The sequence below is a fragment of the Symphalangus syndactylus genome, chromosome 9 (genome assembly GCF_028878055.3).
Source record: "Symphalangus syndactylus isolate Jambi chromosome 9, NHGRI_mSymSyn1-v2.1_pri, whole genome shotgun sequence".
In the NCBI taxonomy this organism is placed as follows: Eukaryota; Metazoa; Chordata; class Mammalia; order Primates; family Hylobatidae; genus Symphalangus; species Symphalangus syndactylus.
The window spans coordinates 96,709,939-96,734,309 of NC_072431.2; the positions used below are offsets into that span (position 1 = coordinate 96,709,939).

At 38.1% G+C, this 24,371-nt stretch overlaps 1 protein-coding gene across 2 annotated transcripts in view; it reads right to left on the minus strand.

The window, feature by feature from the left end:
• Nucleotides 1–2,579: 2,579 nt before the first annotated feature.
• The window catches only part of BBS9 (Bardet-Biedl syndrome 9), a 517,916-nt gene continuing 496,124 nt past the window's right edge, over nucleotides 2,580–24,371 (minus strand). For both annotated transcript variants that reach the window (XM_055293460.2, XM_055293455.2), the window contains one exon: nucleotides 2,580–3,172. In XM_055293460.2, coding sequence (XP_055149435.1) covers nucleotides 3,078–3,172 — 95 coding nt within the window. In that variant the 3' untranslated portion in view covers nucleotides 2,580–3,077. The remainder of the gene's footprint in view (nucleotides 3,173–24,371) is intronic.

A 24,371-nucleotide genomic window follows, 5' to 3' on the forward strand; every position in this document is an offset into this window, starting at 1 on the left:
TAGAAGCATAATATAAAAAATACTTTTAGTATTATCATCAGTTTTTCTTTCAGCTAAATCATTCCCATCTGCCAAATAAATGAAAAGCTCTGCCATCAATTTTCCTAAACTTTAAAAAAAATCTTGCTGCAAAAAATCCAAATTGGTGAGAATTGATTGTTTTTGAAGCAGAGTGACACATTCACAGTTCTCTTCTTTAGTGTATGTTTGAAATTTTCCACAGTAAAAAAAATTACAAATTTTCTCCTGTTGAAAGAGATACAGACTGAGGGAATGGAAGAGAATCTATGTTGATATTTCAAAGAGATACATTTAAGCTGAGCGCGGTGGTTCAGGTCTGTAATCTTAGCACTTTGGGAGCCTGAGGCAGGTGGATCGCTTGAGCACAGGAGTTCAAGACCAGCCTGGGTAACATGACGAAATGCATGAACTCAAAATACAAACCCATTAATTAAAAATATAAAAATCAGCTGGGCATGGTGGCACACACCTGTAGTCTCAGCTACCTAGGGGGCTGAAGCAGGAGGATTGCTTGAACCCAGGAGGTCAAGATCACAGTGAGTCAATATCACACCACTGCACTCCAGCCTGGGCAACAGAGGGAGATCCTGTCTCAAAAAAGAAAAAAATAGTTACAACAAAATTATTAAGAATGATTTAAAATGAAGAGATGAGGAATAATACACCAGGTGAATGTTTTCAAAAAAAGAACTAGATTTAATATATTAGTATCACCAAAATATAACTCAAAATGAAAATATTAAACATGACAAAGGGAGATGACATTGATAGAAGGTAGAAACATTTTTGTGAATCTTTATTCACCTAAATAGTAGCATATAAAGTAAAAATTTTGGAAGGATAAGGAGATATTAACAAATCCAATGTCATCATGGAAAACTTTAACCTAATCTCTCACAAATCTACAAATGTAAGATTTCAGAATATTTACCAAAAAATGGTGATGTAATGATCCTCAAGGAAAAAACCTTCATGAATTATGAAAGTAAAAGTCACAGAGGGCTCATTTCCTGACCATAATGTAATAGAACCAGAAAGTAATATTCAAAACATAGGGGAAAAATCCCCTTCATTTAGAATGTATTTAATACTTCCTTTTAAATACCTTGCACACAGGAGGAAATCAAACCTGCAATATCACAATACTTTCAATGCAGCATAGCAAAAGTTATGGAAGGTTTGCAAGCATGTATACCATAAATACATACACCTACTATGTACCCACAAAAATTCAAAATAAAAAAATTATTTGAAAACATTATGGAATGCAACCAAATTGGTACTCAGAGAAAATTTTATCATCTTAACTATATGTATTAGAAAATTAAAAAAATTGAATACAAAAGAACTAATTCAGCTAAAAGAAGGTAGAAAAAGACCAAATAAACCTAAAGGAAAATAAAATAAGTAAATGTCATCTTATTCCATTGTCTCTTAATGTCAATTTGAACTCTCCTTTGAGTGTGTTTTTTTTCAGAGACTGTGTTTTTGTTTTGTTTTGTTTTTTGTTTGCTTAGGCTAATTGCTGGTGCCTCAATCATTTTTCTAAAAATTTCCTTCCAGAGTTTATAGACCATTTTTTAAATCTTCAAGATGTTGTTCTTGTTCCTTCATTCTATAGTATTTTCTCATCAGCCTAAATTGAAGTTTTAAAAACAACGTTTCTATCCTTTACAGGAAGAGTCATCTAAACTCAATATTTGCCAACACCCAGCAATATATTGACTTCTCATGGCAATGCTGACGTGAGTTCTGGTCAGACTTGTACATAGGCTAACATAAATTCCTCCCTGCCCAATTTCATGTAACTAGTGGGCACTCATTAAGTATGGCTCCGTTGTGGTGAGGTGGAATTGTTTACTCCCTCTGCTTTGGAGACTGAATTGGAGATGGGATATACTTGATCCACGTGGGAGCACCAGGATTGGCTCTGCTCAGACTGCATGCTGCTGATAAATAATCATGGCTGCCCCATTAAGCCCACATTCAGCCTCAGACTATTTCTGGACACAATTCTCCCCATAGTCTTCATTATCTGTCAAAAATTATCATATAGGATGAAACCTACTTTTCTACCCTACGATCTACCCAATGGACCATCTACAAACTCCTGTCTGGTGTCCACTCTGCTCAGAAACCTGCCCTCAGCCAGGGCTGCCTTCTTGCTGTTGCCCTTGGCTGGCTTCCAGAGCTGCCTCTTCTTCTGCAGTGCCCCTTCCCTTTAGAAAATTATCCCTTTCCTCCAACCCAATAAATATGTATAGCTCAGAGGTAGAAACCACTTTTTTGTGTTTTTTAAATTATTGTAATCTTCCCACCCTTTTGGATATCCTCAAGTGACCCTTGATTGGGTCATAATCTGAAATTGGGATGCAATAACCAACATTTAATTTCTGCCAGGTCTCTAGTCATTGGCATGTTGACTTAAACTCCATCTGCAATGACCTAAAATTAAATTAGTATTGTCTTTGCCCTTTAAAAAATAAAATGTCTGTATTATAGCTGCCTGCTACCTACACTTTGAGCATGTTAGACTGAAAAAGTACATACAGACCAATAGTCTTTCAATGAATTTAATTTCCTACTTATTTCCTGAATGTAATTCATTAAAATACATAGTTGAAAGAAAAACGCCTTACACTCTCCTATATTTGGATACCTAATAGTGACTAAGAAATCCACCTCAAGGAAGAAGACCTTGGAGTCAGTCAAAGCACAGAGGATTTTTCCAGAAAGAAGCAACAGAAAATGCAAACTGATTAAAGCAAAACAAGGCAGGGTTTGTTGAAAGGGCACTGAGTAGCTCACAGACTGGAAGAGCCACAACTGCATGCGGCAGGCTGGTTCCAGGGCCTTGGGGGGGCAGGTTCCAGGGCCCAGGCCTGGCAGCCTCTCCCTGGCACCCCCCTGGCTCAGCACGGCTCTGGGCTCCTCTTTCTCCACACACCAGGAAAGATCCCTGTGTTCCTCGCATCACAGACCAAAGACAGAAGGACCTTCTCCATTGGCCTGTCCCAGTTTTAACCATCCCAGGGAAGGTGTCTGATTGACCCCACTTAGCTTTTTGGTCCCTCCATCAACTGGAGATGCTGGCTTAGGGAGTGGGGTATTCTTAGGGTCCAGGCCTCGATCCTCTGTCCAGTCCTGGGGTCTGTGAGCAGAGAGAGATGGAGGGAGTAATGGCAGAGGAGGCATCCAACACCCACAGCTACCATATCCATGCCATGTCCCTCACACAGATCACAGCATCTAATTCTAAGCACAGGATTAAACTGGGGGAAAAGGAAGGACACTGGGTACCGATGGTTTCAAAGAGAGCCACTGCGAGTGGGGAAGGCCAAGGACACCAAAAGAGAATTTCAACTGCCCGTGACAGGCACCCGCACCTCTGAGCAGGGATGTGTGAGGAGTCCACTGCCCATCTCTAACCCCACACTCGGGACTAAGCCTGTGGCTGGAGAATCTCTTCTTGATGTCATTTAGCCCACTGTGGGGCCTACTCTTCCTCCTTCAGCCTGACAGCTTTCAAGTTCTTACCGAGTCTTACTCCAGCCTTTATTCACACCCAGCCCTGTCCACATACACACCGCATGCTTCCACATCCTCAGCTCAGGGGCTCCCCAGCAGGGCTTTGTGGTTGTTTCTTTAGCCGTTACCTATAAATGTGCACTGAATCTGTTTTATGTGACAGCCTGGGCCTGGACAGAAACTCACACCTGGGGTAATAGGACCAAGGTAAGATAGCACTGAGGGTAGGGGCATCTGACAGGATGTCTGTGGAAAGGTCTAGAAATGCTCTTATGTGATTCCTACTATGTGCCGGGAAGGATGCAAAGTATTTTACACTTATTATTCAATTTAAACCTAAAAACAACCACGTGAATAGGCATTATTATTTCTGCTTCACAGACAGGAAAATGAGGCTCAGAGAGCTTAACAGTGTGACTGCTGAGCTGCAATTCTGACCTCAGGTTGCCCACTGCAGAGTCCAAGCAAGCTCCATGCACCACCTCCCCCAACTCACATACTGCAAGGACAGGAGCCTTCAGGCTTTGTTGGGTCTTGTCCTCCTTTTTTGGCAGAGCGCTTTAGCCACAATTGAGCCTTGTATCCATCCACCTCCCTACCAAGGCTTAGGCACTCCTGGGGAAGGCAGGGACTTGGGAGAGCAGGGAGTCTGCAGGTTTCCACTCGCGGATCTCCATGGGAGAGGGGACTGCGTGAGGAAGATGTTCTGTGCAGCTTCCTGAGGCGGGGTGGCCAGACTGCTGGGGACCAGTGGGAGGCTGTGCAGGGCTCGAGCCAGCTACGGATTCCCAAAACAGTCCCTTAGGTCGCAGATCTGAATTGTGAAGAGAGGGGCCATGGCATTAGGTGCAGCACTATTTTCACGAGTAGGGGAAGACTCTGCAGGCAGGGTTGGCAGAGAGCAAAGAGGGTTGGATAAGGAAACAGTTCTGAGGTCCAAGTGACAAACTCCAACTCACACGGAGGAAAGGTAGGCTGCAGGCAAAAAGTCTCCCTTTTATTGACCTCAAAACCATATAACCCAAGATAATTACAGGAACACAGTTTTTACAAGAGGAAAATAATTTTTCCTCAGAACCTGTAAAGCCTATAGAAAGGAATACTGCAAGTATGCCTTTAATAGTTTATGAGGAAGCTATTCCAGAGATCGTGGGAAGCCACTACCTGTAGTAAAACCCGTAAAGATCACAGGAGAACTGTATTTTGGCATTTACCTGGTGAAGAGCTCCTCTCCTATCCCTATCCCAAGGATTTTCAAATCTCAAAAAAAAAAAAAAAAAAGAAAAAAGTTAACTTTACCAACTTCACCATACAAAGCAATTGTTCATGGTGTTCATGCATTCCCAACCTTCAAAACTTGTCAGCTGAGTAATATGATTTTCCCCAAGAAATAGTTCCAACATGTAGCCCTGCTTTCCAAACATATCTGGCAGTTTTCTCAGAAGAAAATACAATCGAGTGCTTTTTAAAGTTTTTTTAAAGTCTTTTCTTAGAATATTTTCCAAAACAAAACCAAACCAAACATATAGAACTATTTTCTAGTAAAACCGGTGACTATATTTCCACTTTGCCTTATAGGAGCAAACAATTCAATCAAATCAGAAGTAAGAAGTGTAAAGAAAGGAATGCTGTGTGAGGACAATGCTTCGGGCACACAAGCGGCTCTTTCAGGGATTAAGTATTTGGGGCAAGTGGATTCCCCAAAGCAGATTGTCTTAATTCACAGGCCTTGTTTGGTTTGTTTAATCCTAGTTTGGGCCACCTGATTGGGTCACACCAAGCTTTAGAAAGGGTAGAGTGCCGACCACTCACCCAGCTGAAAGGCTTCCTTGATCCTTTGTCACAAACCAAAGAAATTCTTCCTTAAGGCTAAAATGAAGACTTAGTTTCAACAGCCTCCAGCCATCCCCTCATTCAAACTCACCCCAAAAGCAACCACAACTCAGTCCAATGCTTCATTTACATCTATCTCTGTATTTCCTTTTTTTTAAAAAAAAACTAAGAATGTTTGAGTAGTGTGGCCTTGTTATACGCTGTGTACATTAAAGCCAACACACGGAGGCCCCTAGTCATTGTCTTCCTCTACTGCGGAGACTGGCGGGAGGGGTGGGACGGGAGGTGCTGGGGCCTGGAGTCCCCGGGGCTGGGCAGTGGTCGTTCTGAAGCCAAACACCGAAGCCCGAATGGGTCATTCTGGGACGAGGAAAACACAGGATCCGGCGAACCCAGAGGGAGGACAAGGCAAAGTCGCAAGTCCACCAGAACGAAGGAGCAAGCCACCCAACAGCCGCGAGCGGGGCGAGGGCGCCGGTGGAGCGGGGCTGGAGGGGACAGAGGCCAGGGCGAGGTGGGTGCGCGCCAAGGCGGTGCTCACTTGTGGCTCATTGTACAAACAGAAGATAATGTCAAACAAAGCCTTTCCATTCACACCATGATTTTGAAGTAAGTGGAAAGCAGCGATCTCCCCCCATAGGGTCGGTGGAACACTGAAGAGTGAACATTTCTCAGGGGGCGCTGCTGCTGCTGCTGGGAAGCAATCGCTGAGCAAAAGGGTTTACGATTGTCCAGGCAGGGTGAGTGCCAAGTAACACCGAGGACAGCAGGAACTAAGCACTTCGGAAGGACAGAAGGGAAACACTAAAGAAAACCCATTTATGAGAGCACCTACCCCGTTCTCCTTATGTCATATTCCATTACATTCCTGGCACGCGGATCTGGCCCACAAACAATTTCTTCCCTACAGTTTCCAGCCTAATTTGTAGGCAAATCTCTCCTTTCCCTCAACACGAAATACAATACCTTTCTGTGATGAGAGGGAATTTGTTCCATTCTACGAACTAATTAGCGGCTGTGATTCCCCATTTTGGGTCCACCGTTGCTCACTGAAACATCCCCAAAAAGCACAGCCTCCCTCTCCAGGCTCTCTTCATAATCCCCACCATGGGAACACCAAGCAGGGAACAAGGATGGGAACAGGCCTGGCCCCGACAGTGTGGAGCACGTCAAGGTTGAGTTCCTCTGTACAAACCACACGTTTCCACCACACATCCAGTGTTTCCTTACTATCTGAAATTGTATCGAGCTGGAATTTGGTTTGGATTTAAAGGGAGGGGTTTTTGAGGCAAGGGGCCTCTGCACTGCTACCAGATGAGTCCGGGCCACCACTGGGAGGGCCTCTGAAAATTGGACTCAGATGGCCAAGTTGTGTCCATGCATGCTCAGCAAACCAAGCCTCGAAATCATGCTTGGCCCTGCTTTCTACACAAGTGTTCCTCCACTTCATGATGCCTGCTGCGTGTGGGAGCCTGTGAAAAGAGCTAAGGATGCAAAGATCAACAGGCCATGAGGCCAGAGAGGGGACATTTCACCCTTTGGAGAGGACAAGGTCATTAAAACCTTTCCAGAGAAGGGGACACTAGAGCTGAGCCTCGAGGGATGAAGATGATGGGAGAGGAGGATCCAGAGAGAAGGAAGAGCCTGCTGGCACGGAACGCTACTGGGATAAATATCACCATCCTTAAGTCGCCTGCAGGGCCGGCATGGGCTGAGGGTCTCCCTGGGACAGTGCAGTTCGCCATGCTTATGCTTCCCTCCTCTCTGTGGACAAGACACACGGCCTTCTCGCCTTTCCTCCAACTTACCACTCTGCACACTCTGATCAGCCTCCTGGTCTCAGGGCCTCAGTCACTTCCTCAGAAAAGCTTTCCCCACTTTCCAACAAAAATCAAGTCCCTGCACTTTGCAGGGGCCTGCATCACCCCCTGTGCTTTGCCTCGGTAGCACTCCTCAGAATGGTCATTTTGTAGTTGTCTGTGGAATTCATTGAGTAAAGTCTATTTCCCCCCACTTGGCTGTAACCCCATGAGGGCAGGGAGAGGGCTTATTTTGGGCTAACTATTGTATCCCCACCACTAAGCATAGTGCCTGGCACATAGTAGACAATAAATATTTATGAGATGAATGTCTGAATGGCTGAAAGAATGCATAAATGAGTGAGTGCAGAAGGCAGGAAACCATGCCTCTGCATCCAGAGGAGTGTAATGTCACCAGAGGGAAAGGTGTGCATGGCAGGTAGGGATGCCCAGCGAGGAAGCCAGACGAAGAGGGGTCATGAAGGAACTTGGCTCCACTGAGGGTGTGAATTTGAACTTGATACTGAAAGCTGTGAGGATCTGCTGAAGACTCTTCAGCAGGGGACTGGCTGCCTGACAAATCTAACTCATAGAAAACATGCAGTGTGCTTACGTATTTAGGGCCTTACTGAACTCACGAGGAGAGAGTTTGACCCTTAAGGGACGCAGAGGTAGGAGGCATTGTGGTTTAGTAATCCAATTGAGTTCGCTCAACAGGCAGTAAGTGCAATTTACTGTGAACCATAATTATATATAAGTTTAATTTTTTACTCCAAAAAATCTCCCCAGAAGAATCAATTATGCTCTGATTTGAAAAAAGAAAAATTTGAACTTGTACACTTTAAATTTCTCTTACATGCTTTTCGCATCTCATTTATTTTTTGTTCTGTTTCGATTTGAAATAAATCCTCCATATATGTGTAAATTAAATGGATTTGCTTTTGTTACATGGCTTGAAGTGGTTTTCATGTGGATCTGTTTTGCTTTGCTTATGTCTCGTTTCTGTGTGTTTAATCATTATTTGACAAGGGATTTTTAGATGTAATTAAAAGCAGCTAATCACCTCAAAAATTCAAATGGAAAGTTTTATAAACCTGTGGCACATTACAAAAAAATGTAAATAGTAACAATGTGGGAGCTGTGCTAGGTTTCACAAATAAGAATCCAAACCGTATAAAAGGTCTCGAAATATAAACTGTTGACAAGAGAAGGCCCAAATCTGAAATTAGCCATTTAAAGTCTTTTAAATATTTACACAGCAATAAAATACAGAGGAGTTTTAGAGGAACTCAGAGGTAACCACAGTAGCAAGTGTAATTATTGAAATTCAATTTGCTGATACATTTAAGAAAGATTGTATTGATTTAAGAGCATTGAGCTGAATACATGGTTTCACAGAAATGTAATTTTAACGTTGAATCAGGATATGTCACAGTGAATATTTGACCTGTGAAGTTTAAGTACCTTATTTCTGACAAAGTTCAGTGACTAACATTTTAAAATACCTAAAAGGGAAAGAGGCAAAAGAGTATCACTTGAGCTCCTACTATGTGTCAAGCATCATACCGAACGATTTATACATTTCAGCACAGTTTAGTCAGCACACAAAGGGCTGAGGGAGGCGTTTTTGTACTCATTTCACATATGCTAAGAACAGAGGTTCAGGAAGAGTCCCTCACTGGCTGACGTCACATAGCGATCGAACAGCAGAGCTAAGATTGCCACCCAAGTCTATCCCTGAGTCCCTTTGCCCTTTCCACTGTCACTTAGAATTAAAAAAACAAACAAACAAGAAACAAAGGAAACAAAAATTGTTAAATCATTTTTTAAATGAGCTCACACATGAGTATTTTAGCAAGAACCCCTCATGCAGGATTTAAGAGCAATTATGTAAATGACATTCTTTAGCTCTGGAAACTAACTCCCTAATTCACACAAAATGTACATTCTCCTCATTTGTGTTTTTGCCCCTGTATGGGGACTTTAATGTGCTAAGTCCTAGAGGTCAGCGTTTACTTTTCTCCTTGCGTACATGCTCTATTCAACAGGTTGCACAAATGAGCACTCAATAAGGACTTGTGTAAGGACAATGACTCAGTTGCACCAGAGTTCATCCCTTTTTCTTCCTTGAATTCCCATTCCAGTACCTGTCCCGGGCTAAGTAGGGAGCCCCTCATGCTCATGGTTCTCTGGGTGCACTACTGTGAAGTGCTTGTTACATTGCATTTAACTGTGTTGTTTGTGTCTTTCCTGTTCTGAAAGCAGGTAAGAGTACTGCAATTTTACTTTCCAATTGTTTGTTGGTAATATATGGATATTATCAATTGTTTATATTAAGCTTGTATTCTGCAACTTTGCTAAATTCAGTTATTCTATAAGAATTTGAAATTCTAAATTTTAGTTTCTGAGGATGACATTATCTGGGAATAAAGACAGTTTTATTTATTCCTTTCCAATTTCTGTGTACCACCTGTTGGCCTCATTGTACTGGATAGCATCTCTAGTACATCGCTGAATAGAAGGCAGAACAGACACATTCTTTCCTGATTCCCACTCTTGAAAGTAAAGAGCTCAGTCTTTCACCGGTAAGTATGATGTTGATTCTAGGTTTTCATAAATGCCCTTTATCACCTTGAGGGAGCTCTCTTCTACTTCTACTTAAGCAATCTAGGTACTGAATTTCATCAAATGCTCCTGCTGCATCTACTGAGATAATCTTAGTGTTCTTCTCCCATATTCTGTTAATACAGAATGTGAATTATCTTGATTGATTTCAGAATGTTAAACCAACATTGCAATTTGGAGGTAAACCCCACCTGGTTATGATGTGTCATCCTTTTCATATATTGCTGGCTCCTACTTGGAAATGTGTGAGTCAAGATTTTGCATCTGTATTCATGAGGGACATTGGTCTCTAGTGCTTTTTATTCTTCTGTTTGTGTGTTTTGCTATTGCCATTGTTTCCTAAATACTGTTTTTGTCTGATTGGGTATCGGGATGATGCTGGCTTTTAAAAAAAGGTAGAAATGTTTCCTCTGACATGTTTTCTGAAAAAGTTTGTGTAGGATTGATATGTCTTCATTAAATCTTTGATAAAATTCGCCAGTGAATTTACCATCTGAGACGTTTTTAAATTATAAGTTTAATTTTTTTTTTTGAGACAGAGTCTCATTCAGTTTCCCAGGCTGGAATGTAGTGGCACAATCACAGCTCACTGCAGCCTTGACCTCTTCAGTTTGCCAAGTAGCTGGGATCATAGGCATGCACCACCACATCCAGCTAATTCTTTTATTTTTTTGTACAGATGGGGTTTCACCATGTTGCTCAGGCTGGTCTCAAACTCCTGGGCTCAAGTGATCCACCTGCCTCGGCCTCCCAAAGTGCTGGGATTACAGGCATGAGCCACCATGCCCAGCCTGTGTGGTGTAAATATTTATTTAGAGAAATCCTAAAACAAACTACAGCAACTTACTTGATCACTATTGGCTTTGTAGTATAATATCAAGTGTCTCATATCCAGGCCAAACTGATGCACGGGGTGGGCTCCCAAGACTTTGGCCATCTCTGCCTATGTGGCTCTTCAGGGTACAGCCCTCTTGGCTGCTTTCACAGGCTGGAATTGAGTGCCTGTGGCTTTTCCAGGTACATGGTACAAGCTGTCAGTGGATCTACCATTCTGGGGTCTGGAGGATGGTGGACCTCTTCTCACAGCTCTACTAGCCAGTGCCCCACAGGGGACTTTTTGTGGGGGCTCCAAGCCCACATTTTTCCCTCCACACTGCCCTAGTAGAGGTTCTGCATAAGGGCTCTGCTCCTGCAGCAGACTTCTGCCTGAACATCCAAATGTTCCCATACATCCTGTAAAATCTAGGCAGAGGCTCCCAAGCCTCAACTCTTGCCCTTTATGCACCTGCAGGCCTAACATCATGTGGAAACCAAGGCTTACAGCTTGCACCCTCTGGAGCAGCGGCTTAGATGTATCTGGGGCCCTTTTAGCCACAGCTGAGGCTGGAGTGGCTGGGATCCTGGGAGCAGTGTCCTGAGGTTGTGCAGGACAGTGGAAAACTGGCCCCAGCCCACAATACCATTCTTCCCTCCTAACCCTCCAGGCCTATGATGGGAGGGGCTACCATAAAGTTCTCTGAAATGCCTTCCAGGCATTTTCCCCATTGTCTTGGCTAGTAACATTTGGCTCCTCTTTACTTATGCACATTTCTGCAGCCAGCCTGAATTCCTCCCCAGAAAATGGGTTCTCTTTTCTACCACATGGTCAGGCTGCAAATTTTCCAAACTTTCACACTCTGCTTCCCTTTTAAATATAAGTTCTAGTTTCAGAACATCTCTTTGCTCATGCACATGACCATATACTGTTAGAAGCAGCCAGGGAACATCTTTAATGCTTTGCTGCTTAGAAATTTCTTCTGCTAGATACCCTAAATCATCACCCTCAAGTTTAAAGTTCCACAGATTTCTAGGGCAGGGGCACAATGCCTCCAACCTCTTTGCTAATGCATAACAAAAGTGACCTTTGGTTCACTCACCTCTATCTGAGACCACCTCAGCCTGGACTTTATTGTTCATGTCACTATCAGCATTTTGGTCACAACTTTAACAAGTCTCTAGGAAGTTCCAAACTTTCTGTTACCTTTTTGTCTTCTTCTGAGCCCTCCAAACTGTTCCAACCTCTGCCTTTACCCAGTTCCAAAGTTGCTTCCACATTTTCAGGTACCTTTATGGCAATGCCCCATTCCTGGTACCAATTTTCTGCATTAATCTGTTCTTGCATTGCTATAAAGAACCATCTGAGACTGGATAATTTATAAAGAAAAGAGGTTTAATTGACTTCACAGTTCTGCAGACAGTACAGGAAGCAGGGCTGGGGAGGCCTCAGAAAACTTAGAATCATGGTGGAAGGTGAAGGGGAAGCAGGCATGTCTTACATGGCCAGAGCAGGAGAAAGAGGGAGAAAGGAGAAGTGCTACACACTTTTAAACAACCAGATCTTGTGAGAACTTACTCACTATCATGAGCACAGCAAGGGGGAAGTCCACCCCCATGTTCCAATCACCTCCCACCGGGCCCCTCTCCTCCAACACTGAGAATTACAGTTCAATGTGAATTTAGGTGGGGACACAAATCCAAACCATATCACTTCCAAAATGGATATATATTCATAACTAGTCTAGTTAAACTAGACTACCCACCATCCTAGTGATTTCTCTTTTTAATTTTCAGACATATAATTTAGTGTGACAACTTAGAAATGTTATGAGAGCTTAACTAAGATGATTATATATTTATTCTAATTGCTAAGATAAGTTATAAACAACTGCTAATCCTTAACTGTGGCTAAGTAAACAGTTAAGCATATCTTATGAGCATGTCTTTATGAGGAAAAATAAATGTCAGCATTACCCACCTAAGTAGGAGAATTGGATCTGTTAGGCTCCATTGCTAACAGACATAAACATCATGGTAAGGTGCTTCCTGAAATTAATGTATTAATCACAATAGCAGTTGTTTAGAGGAAACTTAAGAGTCACCTTAGGAATGTGCAAAGGGTGCCTGACCCTTGCACCAGCAGTGATACAGTTGGTAATCTACATAATAAAAGAAAAAAATCCAGAGAATCAGTAGTCATAGTAGATAGAAGACAGGTTTTTAAATCAAACAGACTTAAATTTATTTCCTTAAGTCTTCCACCTATGTAACCCTGGGCAAATTTCTTGGCAGTTTTCTCATGTGGACAATAGAAATAATACCTTCTTCATAGGGCTGTTAAGATGAGTAGGTGCTATGAGTAGAATTCAGTGTCTGGAACATAGTAGGAACACAATAAAGTCTCACTTTCATAATTTTATTATTATTTATAAACCTGTACAACTCATTTCTATTTCCTCTCCAGATAAAATTTTCATTCTTCTTGTCATATTTCTAGATTTTGAGCCCATATAGAATAGGACCCAAGGTACTATAATTTTGTGCTTCTTCAGGTGGTAATCAAACAAAAAAATGACAAAACATACAAAATGACCTTTCCCGCATAGAATAGTTGGGCACTTGTTGCTTCACATGAATTTCCAGTAAAATTCCTTATCAGTAAACAGGTACATCATTGGTTGGTGTCAATGGAGCCTAGCAGACACATCTACCGAGAGTACTGGTTCAGTACTACAATTATGGTCGCACATATTTCTTAACCCAGGGTGATTACTGTTTATGATGTTTTAATCGTTGAAAGGATAACCTGTACCAGACCCGATGTGCCTTCGGCTGGGTGCTCACTGAGCTAGCTTCCTCTATAATCAGGATGACCTACACTCCAGGACTATTCTAGTTTACACCTGTTATTTCAGCATAATTATTAATAGTCCCCTCTTTAACTCCCCCAAAGTGTTACAGTTTGGATAATCAATTACATGGTTTCTCTATTTACAATTATCCTTTATCAACTATATTCTGCAACTCATTTAGTGGCTGTCATAAAGTACTATTGTACTGTTGTTACTCATGAAGCTGATACAGGGTTAAGACCTATATTAACATCTGGAATGTGTGGAACACCACCTGGTGAAGCAAATTACTTTATGCCAAGCTGGTGGTGAATTTAAAGAAAACACATGGAAAGTTAATTAGAAAGTAAAAGAGGAGAAATAGATCTCAACAGTACTGCCAAACAGAATGTTTATAGGATGAGGAGATACAGATGGGATTGTTAGCTCAGAAGTTAACAGCTGCAAAATTTTCTGCCCACTAGCAATCCTTGGCTTCTAATGTGGCCACTGTGTGGTAATATTCAAGGGTTGAGGGTGGAGGTGGGTGGTAGGTGGTGGGTGGAAAAGAAATAGAAATCTAAACAGACAAGGATAAGTATTTATAGTTACAAAAGTCATATTCAGTATAGTATTATATATAATTTTACATTTAGAAAACTAAAATAGCCATTGTTTTCTTAAACCAAGGGAAATACAGTCTGACAAAAAGCTCTTTTGGCCAAGATTCACAGAGATTTGCAAATTGGGCACATCTCTCTCAAGGGCTGAAATTTATCAGAATCATGAGGGAAATTAGAGGCATGTCATTTTCTGTTTTTAAATTTTTTATGGTAAAATAAACAGCCAAAAGAGTAAGACTTATATAAATTTTTTTTTTAAATAATAGAATGAATGAAAGATTTGCTCACCAACCAGCTTAGGAAATAAAACAGGCCTTCTGGCCCCTCCCCAGTGGTATTTTCTCTCTCCTCAACTTCCAAGAAGTAACCTCAATTTAAAAATTTTGTTAATCTTTGCCTTACAGTTTGCCATCTAGGTATACATCCTAAAACAATATGCTGTTATGTTTGCCTGATTTCAAACTTTCATAAACAGAATCATAATATATACATTCTATAATTTGCTTTTGTCTCTGAGATTCATCCATGTTAATCCTTGTAGCTTTAATTAACTTTTGTTGCTGTGTAGTACCCCATAGTAAGAATATATTGAAATTGGTCATATCTACAGCTGATGACTTTTTAGATGGTTTGGGGTTTTCGGTTTTTCTTTTTTTTAATCATGCTTTTATGAGCATTCTCAAAATTCCCATTGGGCAAGAGTTTCTCTAACGTATACATCTAGGAATGTAATTCCTGGTGATAGGTTATGTGCACGTGCAACTTTACTAACAAATGCCAAACTCTTGGCCAAAACAGCTGAGCTGAGCCAACAGGTTCAATGGATGTGGGTATTTTCTGTTCTGTGTCCCTTCCAACTGGTATTTGTAGACTTCTCCTTTTTCTCCTATCTGGTAGATGCAAAAACATATTGTGTTTTAATTTGCATTTCCTCAATTACTAATGAGATTAAGTCTTTTTTCCAATTTTAGCATACTAATTGTTTATCTTCTGTAAGCCATCCATGTTATGTTTTTGCTCATATTAAGATGTTGCTTTCTTATCAAACTGCTGGAGTTTCCTTAGACACCCTAAATACTAATTCTTTGCCAGTTATATGCACTGGAAATATTTTCTTCCACTTTATGACATGATTTTTATCTTTTCTTATAGTGTCTTTTGATGACTATAAGTTCTTAATTTTAAGACAATCAGTATTTTTCTTTTAGGCTATGATGAAATTAAGGAATCCTTCACTACACTGAGGTCATGAAGACATTCTCCTACATGTGTTCCTAAAATATTTGTTGTTTTGTCTTTCACATTTAAGTACTTAATCCAACCAAAATTGACTTTTCTGTATGGCTGAAGTATGGGTCTAATTTCATTTTTCTCAATATAGTTATCCAATTGCTTCAGCAACATTTATTGAAAACTATTTTTACCCACTGATCTGCAATATTATCTCTGTCATATTTGGACTTTCTGTTTCTGGACACATTATTATGATGCATTGGTCTATTAGTATATCCCTACATTAATACCATACTATGTTTTAGCTTTACAATTAGACTTGATATCTGGTGGAGCAAAGTTTTCAAGAATGGCTGTTTTGAGGCCTTTGCTCTTTCATGTAAATTGTATTTTATGTATGTATTTTCTCAATCTTTACTAAAGTATAAATGACAAATAAAAATTGTATATATTTATGGTATATAAAGTGATACTTTGATATTAAATGTGTATATGCTGTGAAATGCTAATTAATATATCTAGTATTTCACATACTTTTCATTTTTTGTGTGATGAAAGTATTTAGGATCTACTCACTTAACAATTTTCAAGTATACATTATTACTAACTATAGTCACAATGTTTAACTGAAACTTGGTATGCTTTGACCAACACCTCCCCTTCTTCATCTCAACCCCACAAACTAACAAACTAGAACCTGAGAGCCACCATTCTACTTTCTGCTTCTATGAGTCTGACTTTCTTACATTCCACAAATAAGTGAGGTCATGCAGTATTTTTTTCTTTCTTTCTTTCTTTCTTTCTTTCTTTCTTTCTTTCTTTCTTTCTTTCTTTCTTTCTTTCTTTCTTTCTTTCTTTCTTTCTTTCTTTCTTTCTTTCTTTCTTTCTTTCTTTCTTTCTTTCTTTCTTTCTTTCTTTCTTTCTTTCTTTCTTTCTTTCTTTCTTTCTTTCTTTCTTTTTTTTTTTGAGACTGAGTCTCCAGCACCAAGGCTGGAGTGCAATGGCACTATCTCAGCTCACTGCAACCTCTGCCTCCTGGGCTCAAGTGATTCTCCTACCTCAGCGTCTGGAGTAGCTGTGATTACAGGTGTGTGCCATCACACTCAGCTAAATTTTGTATTTTTAGTAGAGATGGTGTTTCACTATGTTGGCCAGGCTAGTCTCAAACTCCTAGCCTCATGTGATCCCTCTGCCTTGGCCCCCCAAAGTGCTGGAATTACAGGTGTGAGCCACTGCGCCCAGCCCATTGTAGTATTTGTCTTTCCATGCCTGGCTAAGTTCACATAGCATAATGTCCTCTAGGTTTATCCACATTTTCACAAATGACAGGATTTCCTTCTTTTTAAAGGCTAAATAGTATTCCACTGTATGTACTACACATTTTCTTTATCCAGGTTAGGTTAATTCCATACCTTGGCTACGGTGAATAATGGTGCAATAAACATGGGAATACAGGTATCTCTTTGACATACTCATTTTATTTCCTTTGGATATGGTGCGATTGCTAGATGATATAGTAGTTCTATTTTTAATTTTTTGAGGAATCTCCATACTGCTTTCTTTACACTAATGGCTGCACTAATTTACATTTCCAACAATGTGCAAGGATTCCTTTTACTCCACATTCTCGCCAGCACTTTTGTCTTTTTGATCATAGTCATTCTAACAGGTGTGAGGTGATATCTCATTGTGGTTTATTTTCCTGATGATTAATGATGTTGAGCATTTATTCACATGCCTGTTGCCCATTTGTATGTCTTCTTTTGAGAAATGTCTATCAGGTCCTTTGCCCATTTTTCAGTCAGATTCTTTGTTTCCTTGCTGTTGAGTTTTTTGTTTCCCTTATATATTTTAGATATTCATTAGATATATGGCTCACAAATATTTTCCCCATTCCATAGGTTGTCTGTTTACTCTTGATTGTTTCCTTTGCTGTGCAGAGCTTTTAAGTTTAATGAAATCCCCTTTGTCTATTTTTGCTTTTGTTGTCTGTGCTTTTGGGGTCATGTCCAAATAATCACTGCCCAGATCAATGTTAAGAAGCTTTTCCTTATGTTTTCTACTAGTAGTTTGCAGTTTCACATCTTACTTTTAAGTCTTTTTTCATTCGTTTTTGTATATGATGTGAGATAATGGGCAATTTTTCATTCTTCTGCATATGGATGCCCAGGTTTCTCAGCACCATTTATTTTTTCCATTGTGTATTCTTAATACCTTTGTTAAAGATCAATTGACTGTAAACATATGGAATTATTTCTGGACTCTGTTATGTTCCATTGGTCAGTGTTTCTGTATTTATTGCAGTACAATGCTGTTTTGATTACTATAGCTTTGTAGTATATTTTAAAATCAGGTAGTGTGATGCCTCCAGCTTTGATCTTTTTGCTCAAGACTGCTTTGGCTATTTAGAGTCTTTTGTGGTTGCATACAAATTTAAGAATTGATTTTTCTATTTCTGTGAAAAATGTCATTGGAATTTTGACAGGATTGTATTGAATCTATAGACCACTTTGGACAGTATGGACATTTTAACAATATTAACTCTTCCAATTCAAAAAGACAGGATATTTTTTCATTTGTGTTTTTTTTCCTTTTTTTCATCAATGCTTTATAGTTTTCAGTGTATAGATCTTTCACCTCCTTGGCTAAATTTATTCCTGATATTTTTTATTATTGTAAATGGGGTTTTTTTCTGGATTTCTTTTTCAGGTAGTTTCTTGTTAGTGTATAGAAATGCTACAGATTTTTATATGTTGATTTTCATCCTGCAACTTTACTCAATTTATTGCTTTTAATAGTTTTTAAAAGGAGTCTTAAGGGCTTATTTAACCATTTTTTAAGGAGTCTAAAGGATCTACTACACACAAGATTATTAATCTATTCAGATTTTATATTTCTTCATAATTCAGTCTTGGTAAGTTGTATGTTTCTAGGACTTTGTACATTTCCTCTGGGTAATCCAATTTGCCGGCCTATAGTTTTTATATTAGTCTCTTAAGATCTTTTCGATTTCTGTGGTAGAGGTTGTAATGTCTCTTCTTTCATTTATAATTTTATTTGCATCTTCTTCTTTTCTTTGGCTAAAGGTTTGCATTATTTTGTTTGTTTTTCAAAAGTGCAACTCTTCATTGATCTTTTCCATTGTTTTTCTAGTCTCTATTAATTTCTGCTCTGATCTTTATTATTTCATTCCTATGCTGACTTTGGTCTTAGTTTGTTCTTCCTTTTCTAATTCTTTGAGGTGTAACACTAGGTTATTTATTTAAAATCTTTCATATTTTTTGATGTGGGCATTTATTGCTATAAACTTTCCTCTTAGAACTGCTTTTGCTATATGCCATAAGTTTTGTCTGTGTTGTGCTTCTGTTTTCATTCGTCTCAAGATACTTTTGGATTTCCTTTTTGCTTTCTTCTTTGACCCAGTGGTTGTTCAGGAGTATTTTGTTTAATTTCAACATATTTGTGAATTTTCCAATTTTCCTGTTATTATAGTTTCATAGCATTGAGGTAAAAGAAGATACTTAATATTATGTCAATCTTCTTGAATTTGTTAAGACTTGTTTTGTGACCTAACTAACATATGATCTATCCTGGGTAATGTTCCATGTGCATTCAAAAATATCGTGTGTTCTGCTCTGTTGAATGGAATGTTATACATATGTCTGTTAGGTCTACTTGGTCACTAGTGTTGTTCAGGTCAGCTGTTTTTCTTATTGATTTTCTGCCTGAATGATTTATCCATTGTGGAGAGTGGGGTCTGAAGTCCCTTACTACTACTGTGTTACTATTTGTTTCATCCTTCAGTTCTGTTAATATTTTCTTTATGTATTTAGGTGTTCCAACATTGGGCAAATATATATTTACAACTGTTATACCTTCTTGATGAATTGACCACTTTATCAATACATAATTACCTTCGTTTCTTGTGACATTTTTTGACTAAAGTCTATTTTGTCTGATGTAAGTATAGACACCCCTGCTCTCTTTTGTCTACAGTTTTCATGAAATATCTTTTTTCATTCCTTCATTCTCAGGCTATCTGTATTTTTAAAGCTAAAGTGAGTCTCTTCTATGCTGCATATGGTTGTGTCTTGTTTTCTAATACATTCAGCCACTCTGTCTTTTGATTGAAGAATTTAATCTATTTATATTTAATGTAATTAATGAGAAGTAAGGACTTCTATTGCCATTTTGTTAATTGTTTTGTAGTTCTTTTGTTCTATTCTTCCTCTCTCGCTGTCTTCTTTGTAATTTGATAATTTTTTTCATAGTGGTAAGCTTTCTCTCCCTTTCTCTTTTGTGTACCCACTACAGGTCTGTGTGTGTGTGTGTGTGTGTGTGTGTATATGTGTATGTGGTCACCATGAGGATTATGTAAAACATTTTATAGTTATAAGTCTATTTTAAGCTGAAAAGAACTTCACTTGCATATGATAAATCTAAATTTAAACTTCTCACTCACATTAGTTATTAATGTCATAATTTACATTTAAAAAAAATAGAGATGGGGGTCTTGATATGTTGCCCAGACTGGTCTGGAACTCCTGGGCTTAAGTGATCCTCCAACCTCAGCCTCCCAAAGTGTTGGGATTACAGGTGTGAGCCACTGTGCCCGGCCATAATTTACATTTTGTAGATAATGTGTATCTATTACCAAATTATTGTTAAGTATAGTTATTTTTATTACATTTGTCTTTTAATTTTAATACTAGAGGTCAACGTGATTTATGTACCACCATGATGGTATTAGTGTAGTCTCAATTTAGCTACATTCTCATCTATATAGTGAGTTTTATACTTTCATAGGTTTTCATGTTGTTAGTTAATGTCTTTTTTTTTTTTTTTTTTTTTGAGACAAGTTTCTGCTCTTTCACCCAGGCTGGAGTGCAGTGATGTGATCACAGCTCACTGCTGCCTCAACTTCCTAGGCTCAAGTGATCCTCCTATGTCAGCCTCCAGAGTAGCTAGGAGTACAGGCATGTGACATTATGCCCAGCTAATTATTAAACAAAAAAATTTGTAAAGACAAAGTCTCACTATGTTGCCCAGGCTGGTCTCTAATTCCTGGCCTAAAGCAATCAACCTGCCTTGGCCTCCTAAAGTGTTGGGATTACAGGCATGAGACACCATGCCCAGCATGTGTCCTTTCATTTAAACTTGAAGAACTCTCTTTAACATTTCTTGTAAGGTAGATCTAGTAGTGATGAACTCCCACAGCCTTTGTTTGCCTGGGAACATCCTTATCTCCCCTTCAATTTTGAAGAACTTCCATAATGCATATATTAGTTGGCTTTATTATATCCCACAATATAGGTTGTCTACATTATTTTATCTTTTTGTTCCTCTAACTGTGTAATCTCAAGTGACTTGTCTTTGGGGTCTCTGATCCTTTCTTCTGCTCAATTGAGTCTCCTATTGAAGCACTCTTGAAGTTTTCAGTTCATTCATTGTGTTCTTTAGCACTAGAATTTCTGTTTGGTTCTTTTTTGTGGTTTTTATCCCTTTGTTGAACACTTTATTTTCTTCATGCATTGTTTTCCCAATTTTGTTTAGTTGTCTACTGTGTTTTCTTGCAGTTCACTGAGCTTCTTTAAGATGATTAATTTGAATTATTTCTCAGGCACTTAATAAAGCTCCATTTCTTTAGAGCTGGTTACTGGTGCTTTATTTTACTCCTTGGACAGTGTCAGGTTTCCCTGATTATTTGTGGTCCTTGTGGCCATGCATTGATGTTTGCACATTTGAAGGAGGCATCAATTCCTGTTTTTACACCTGGGCTTCAGCAGTAAAAACCCTTCACCAGTCACCAGTCCATAAGAATGATGATAAACACTGGGAAGCACAAGACAGGAGAGGGAGGGATGAGGGTAAGGGTTGAAAAAACCTACTTATTGGGTTCTATGCTCATTACCTGGGTGATGGATTCATTCATACTCCAAACCACAGCATGATGCAATATACCTTTCTAACAAACCTGCACATGTATCTATTGATTTTAAAATAAAAGCTAATACATAAAAATAAACAAAAAGATACATTTTCTTTCGCCTTCATGTAAGTTTAATGTATATCTACATAAAGTGCTTATATATCTTTTGTGAAGTTTATTTTAGGCACCTTATATTTTCATTGACATTTTAAGTGCTGTCTTTTTAAAATTATAATGTCTTTTCTAAATTCTAATTGCTATTGCATAAACATAAAATTCATGTTTGCATATTAGTTCAGTACCAAGCAAACTTACTCTTAACAATTCTAATAGTTAACCTGTAATTTGAGTGGGAACTTTCTACATAGACAATCATATTATTTGCAAATAATGAGAGTTTTGAACCTTCCTTTCCAATCCACATATCTTTTATATCTTTTACTTTTCTTGCTCTTGGCTGGTACCTCCTGTAAAAAATTGAATAGGAATGGTGAAAATGTTTCTGATCTTAAAAGGAATGCATTAGGTTGTCATAAGTATAGTATTTGTGTAGGTTTTTGTAGGTGCCTTTAAGCACATTAACAAATCTATTCTTAATTTGCTAATTTTCAAATCATTAATTAATGTTGCTTAAAGGCAATGACTTTTGAATATGTTTGTTTAATATTGTATTAATTGTATAATGTTATCCTTTCATCTGAAGATCATGGGTTAATCAATTTTCTAATTTTAGCCAATCTGTATTTTTGGGCCAACCTTGCATTCCTATGGTAAATAAAAATTGGATATAATTTATATTTAATATATTGCTGCATTCAATTTGTTAATATTTTGTTTAGATTTTTTGCATCTAACTTCATGTTTGACATTGGCTTATATTTCTTTGACATATTTTCTTAGCATGATTTTGATATCAGATTCTACTAGTTAGAGAGTATTCTCTTTTTCTAATCTATAAGAATGTGCATAAAGTTGGGATTATTTGTTTTTTTAAATTAGTAAGTCAACATCTTCAAAGCGTTTAAAGAAGACTCAAGATCTCATAACATAATATTTTAAATGTCCAGAATACAATTTAAACTGACTCAGCATATGAAGAACCAGCACAGTCTCAACTTGCATAGGGAAACAGTAATGGATTCTAAGTCCAAGATGACACAGAGATTAAAATTACCTGACAAAGATTTTAAGCAGTGATTATAAAAATGTTCCAGTAAACAATCTAGAACACACTTGAAAGGAATGAAAAATAGGAAGTCAGTAAATAAGAAAAATAATTAAAATACTAAAAAAATTAAATAGAAAGTCTCAGCAAATAAGTAGAACATATAAAAGAAGAACCAGATGGAAATTTTAGAACTGAAAAAAACACAACAACCAAATGTTAAACTTACTGAATACCAGAATGAAGACAATAGAAAAGTCGGGGAACTGAAAAATAATTCAATAAGAATTATTCAATATGGACATCAGAGAGAGAAAAAAAAAAGAATGAAAAAGGGGAATAGAGCCTCGGGGATCTGCAAGACCATAACAAAAAGTTCAATATTTGTGATTTTTGAATCCTAGGAGAAAAAAAGAAAGAAAGCAGTCTGAAATAATATTTGAAGAAATAATGGCTGAAAACTTCTCAAATTTGGCAAAAGACATACAGCTACACATTCAAGAGGTTTGGTAAACTCCAAGCAAGGTAAAGCCAAGACATCAAAATCAAACTGCAGAAAACTAAAGACAAAATATATTTAAAGCAGCCAGAGGAAAACAACACATTACCTATAAACGAACAATTTGAATTGTCAACTCAAAAATCTATACCCAGCAAAAAGATCATTAAGGAATAAAGGTGCAATAAAGACATTCTCAGTTGGAGTAAAACTAAAAGAATTTGTTGTCAACAGATCTTCTCTAAAAGAATTACTAAAGGAAATTCTTCAGAAATGAGATAATATCCAAAAGAAACTTGAGGCAGCAGGAATGTAGTGAGAGCAAGAGAAATGGGAAATATCTTGGTAAAAATAATAGTCCTCTTTTCTCTTGAGTTCTTTAAAATGTTTGCAAGCTAAGAACAAAAATTACAACATTCTCAGGTTTTAAAAAATAAACCTTTATTTTGTTTAAAAAAAATAGGCTTTTAAAGAGCAATTTTAGGTTCATAGCAAAAATTGAGTGAAAAGTACAGAGAGTTCCTCTATAAATTCTGCCCCACAAATGTTCCATTCCAGGCACTAATGTACAATAAACCTAATGTTTAGTAGAACGCACCAGTGAACCCATCAAGACCTGATGCTTTCTATTTTAGAAAGTTATTAACTATTGATTCATATGTATTTTTAAATACATATAGGCCTATTCAAATTGTCTATTTCTTCTTGTTTGAGTTTCAGCAGATTGTGTCTTTCAAGAAACTGATCCATTTAATTTACGTTATCAAATTTGTGGGCATAGAGTTGTTCACAATATTCTTTTATTATGCTTTTATCATATATGGGATGTAGTGATGACCCTCTTTCATTTTTGATAGCAGTAATTTGTGTTCTCTCTTTTTAAAATAGTTGGCATGGGCAGAGGCTTACTGATTGTACTGATTTTTTCAAAGAATCATGCTGTTCCCTCATTTATTTTCTCTATTTCCTGTTTGTGATTTCATTAATTTCTGCTTTAATTTCTATTTCTTTTTTTTCTACTGACTTTGTATTTAATTTGCTCTTCTTTTTCATATTTTCTAAAGTGGAAACAGAATATAGATTTTAGGCCTTTCTTTTCTAATATATGCATTCAATGCTACAAATTTCCCTCTATAAACTCTTATTGCTGCATGTGCAAATTTTAATTAGTTGTATTTTCATTTTCATTTAGGTGAAAATATTTTTAAAATTTCTCTTGGGATTTCCTCGTTGATCTATGTGTTACTTTATAGTGCATTGTTTAATATCCAAGTATTTTAAGATTTTGTAGCCATCTTTCTGTCACTGGTTTCTAGTTTAATTCCATTGTATTCTAAGAGTAGACACTGTAAGATTTTCATTCTTTTAAATTTGTTAAGGTGTGTTTTATGGCCTACAATGTGGTGTATCTTGGTAAATGTTCCACATAAGCTTGAGAAGAATGTGTATTCTGCTGTTGTTGGGTGGAA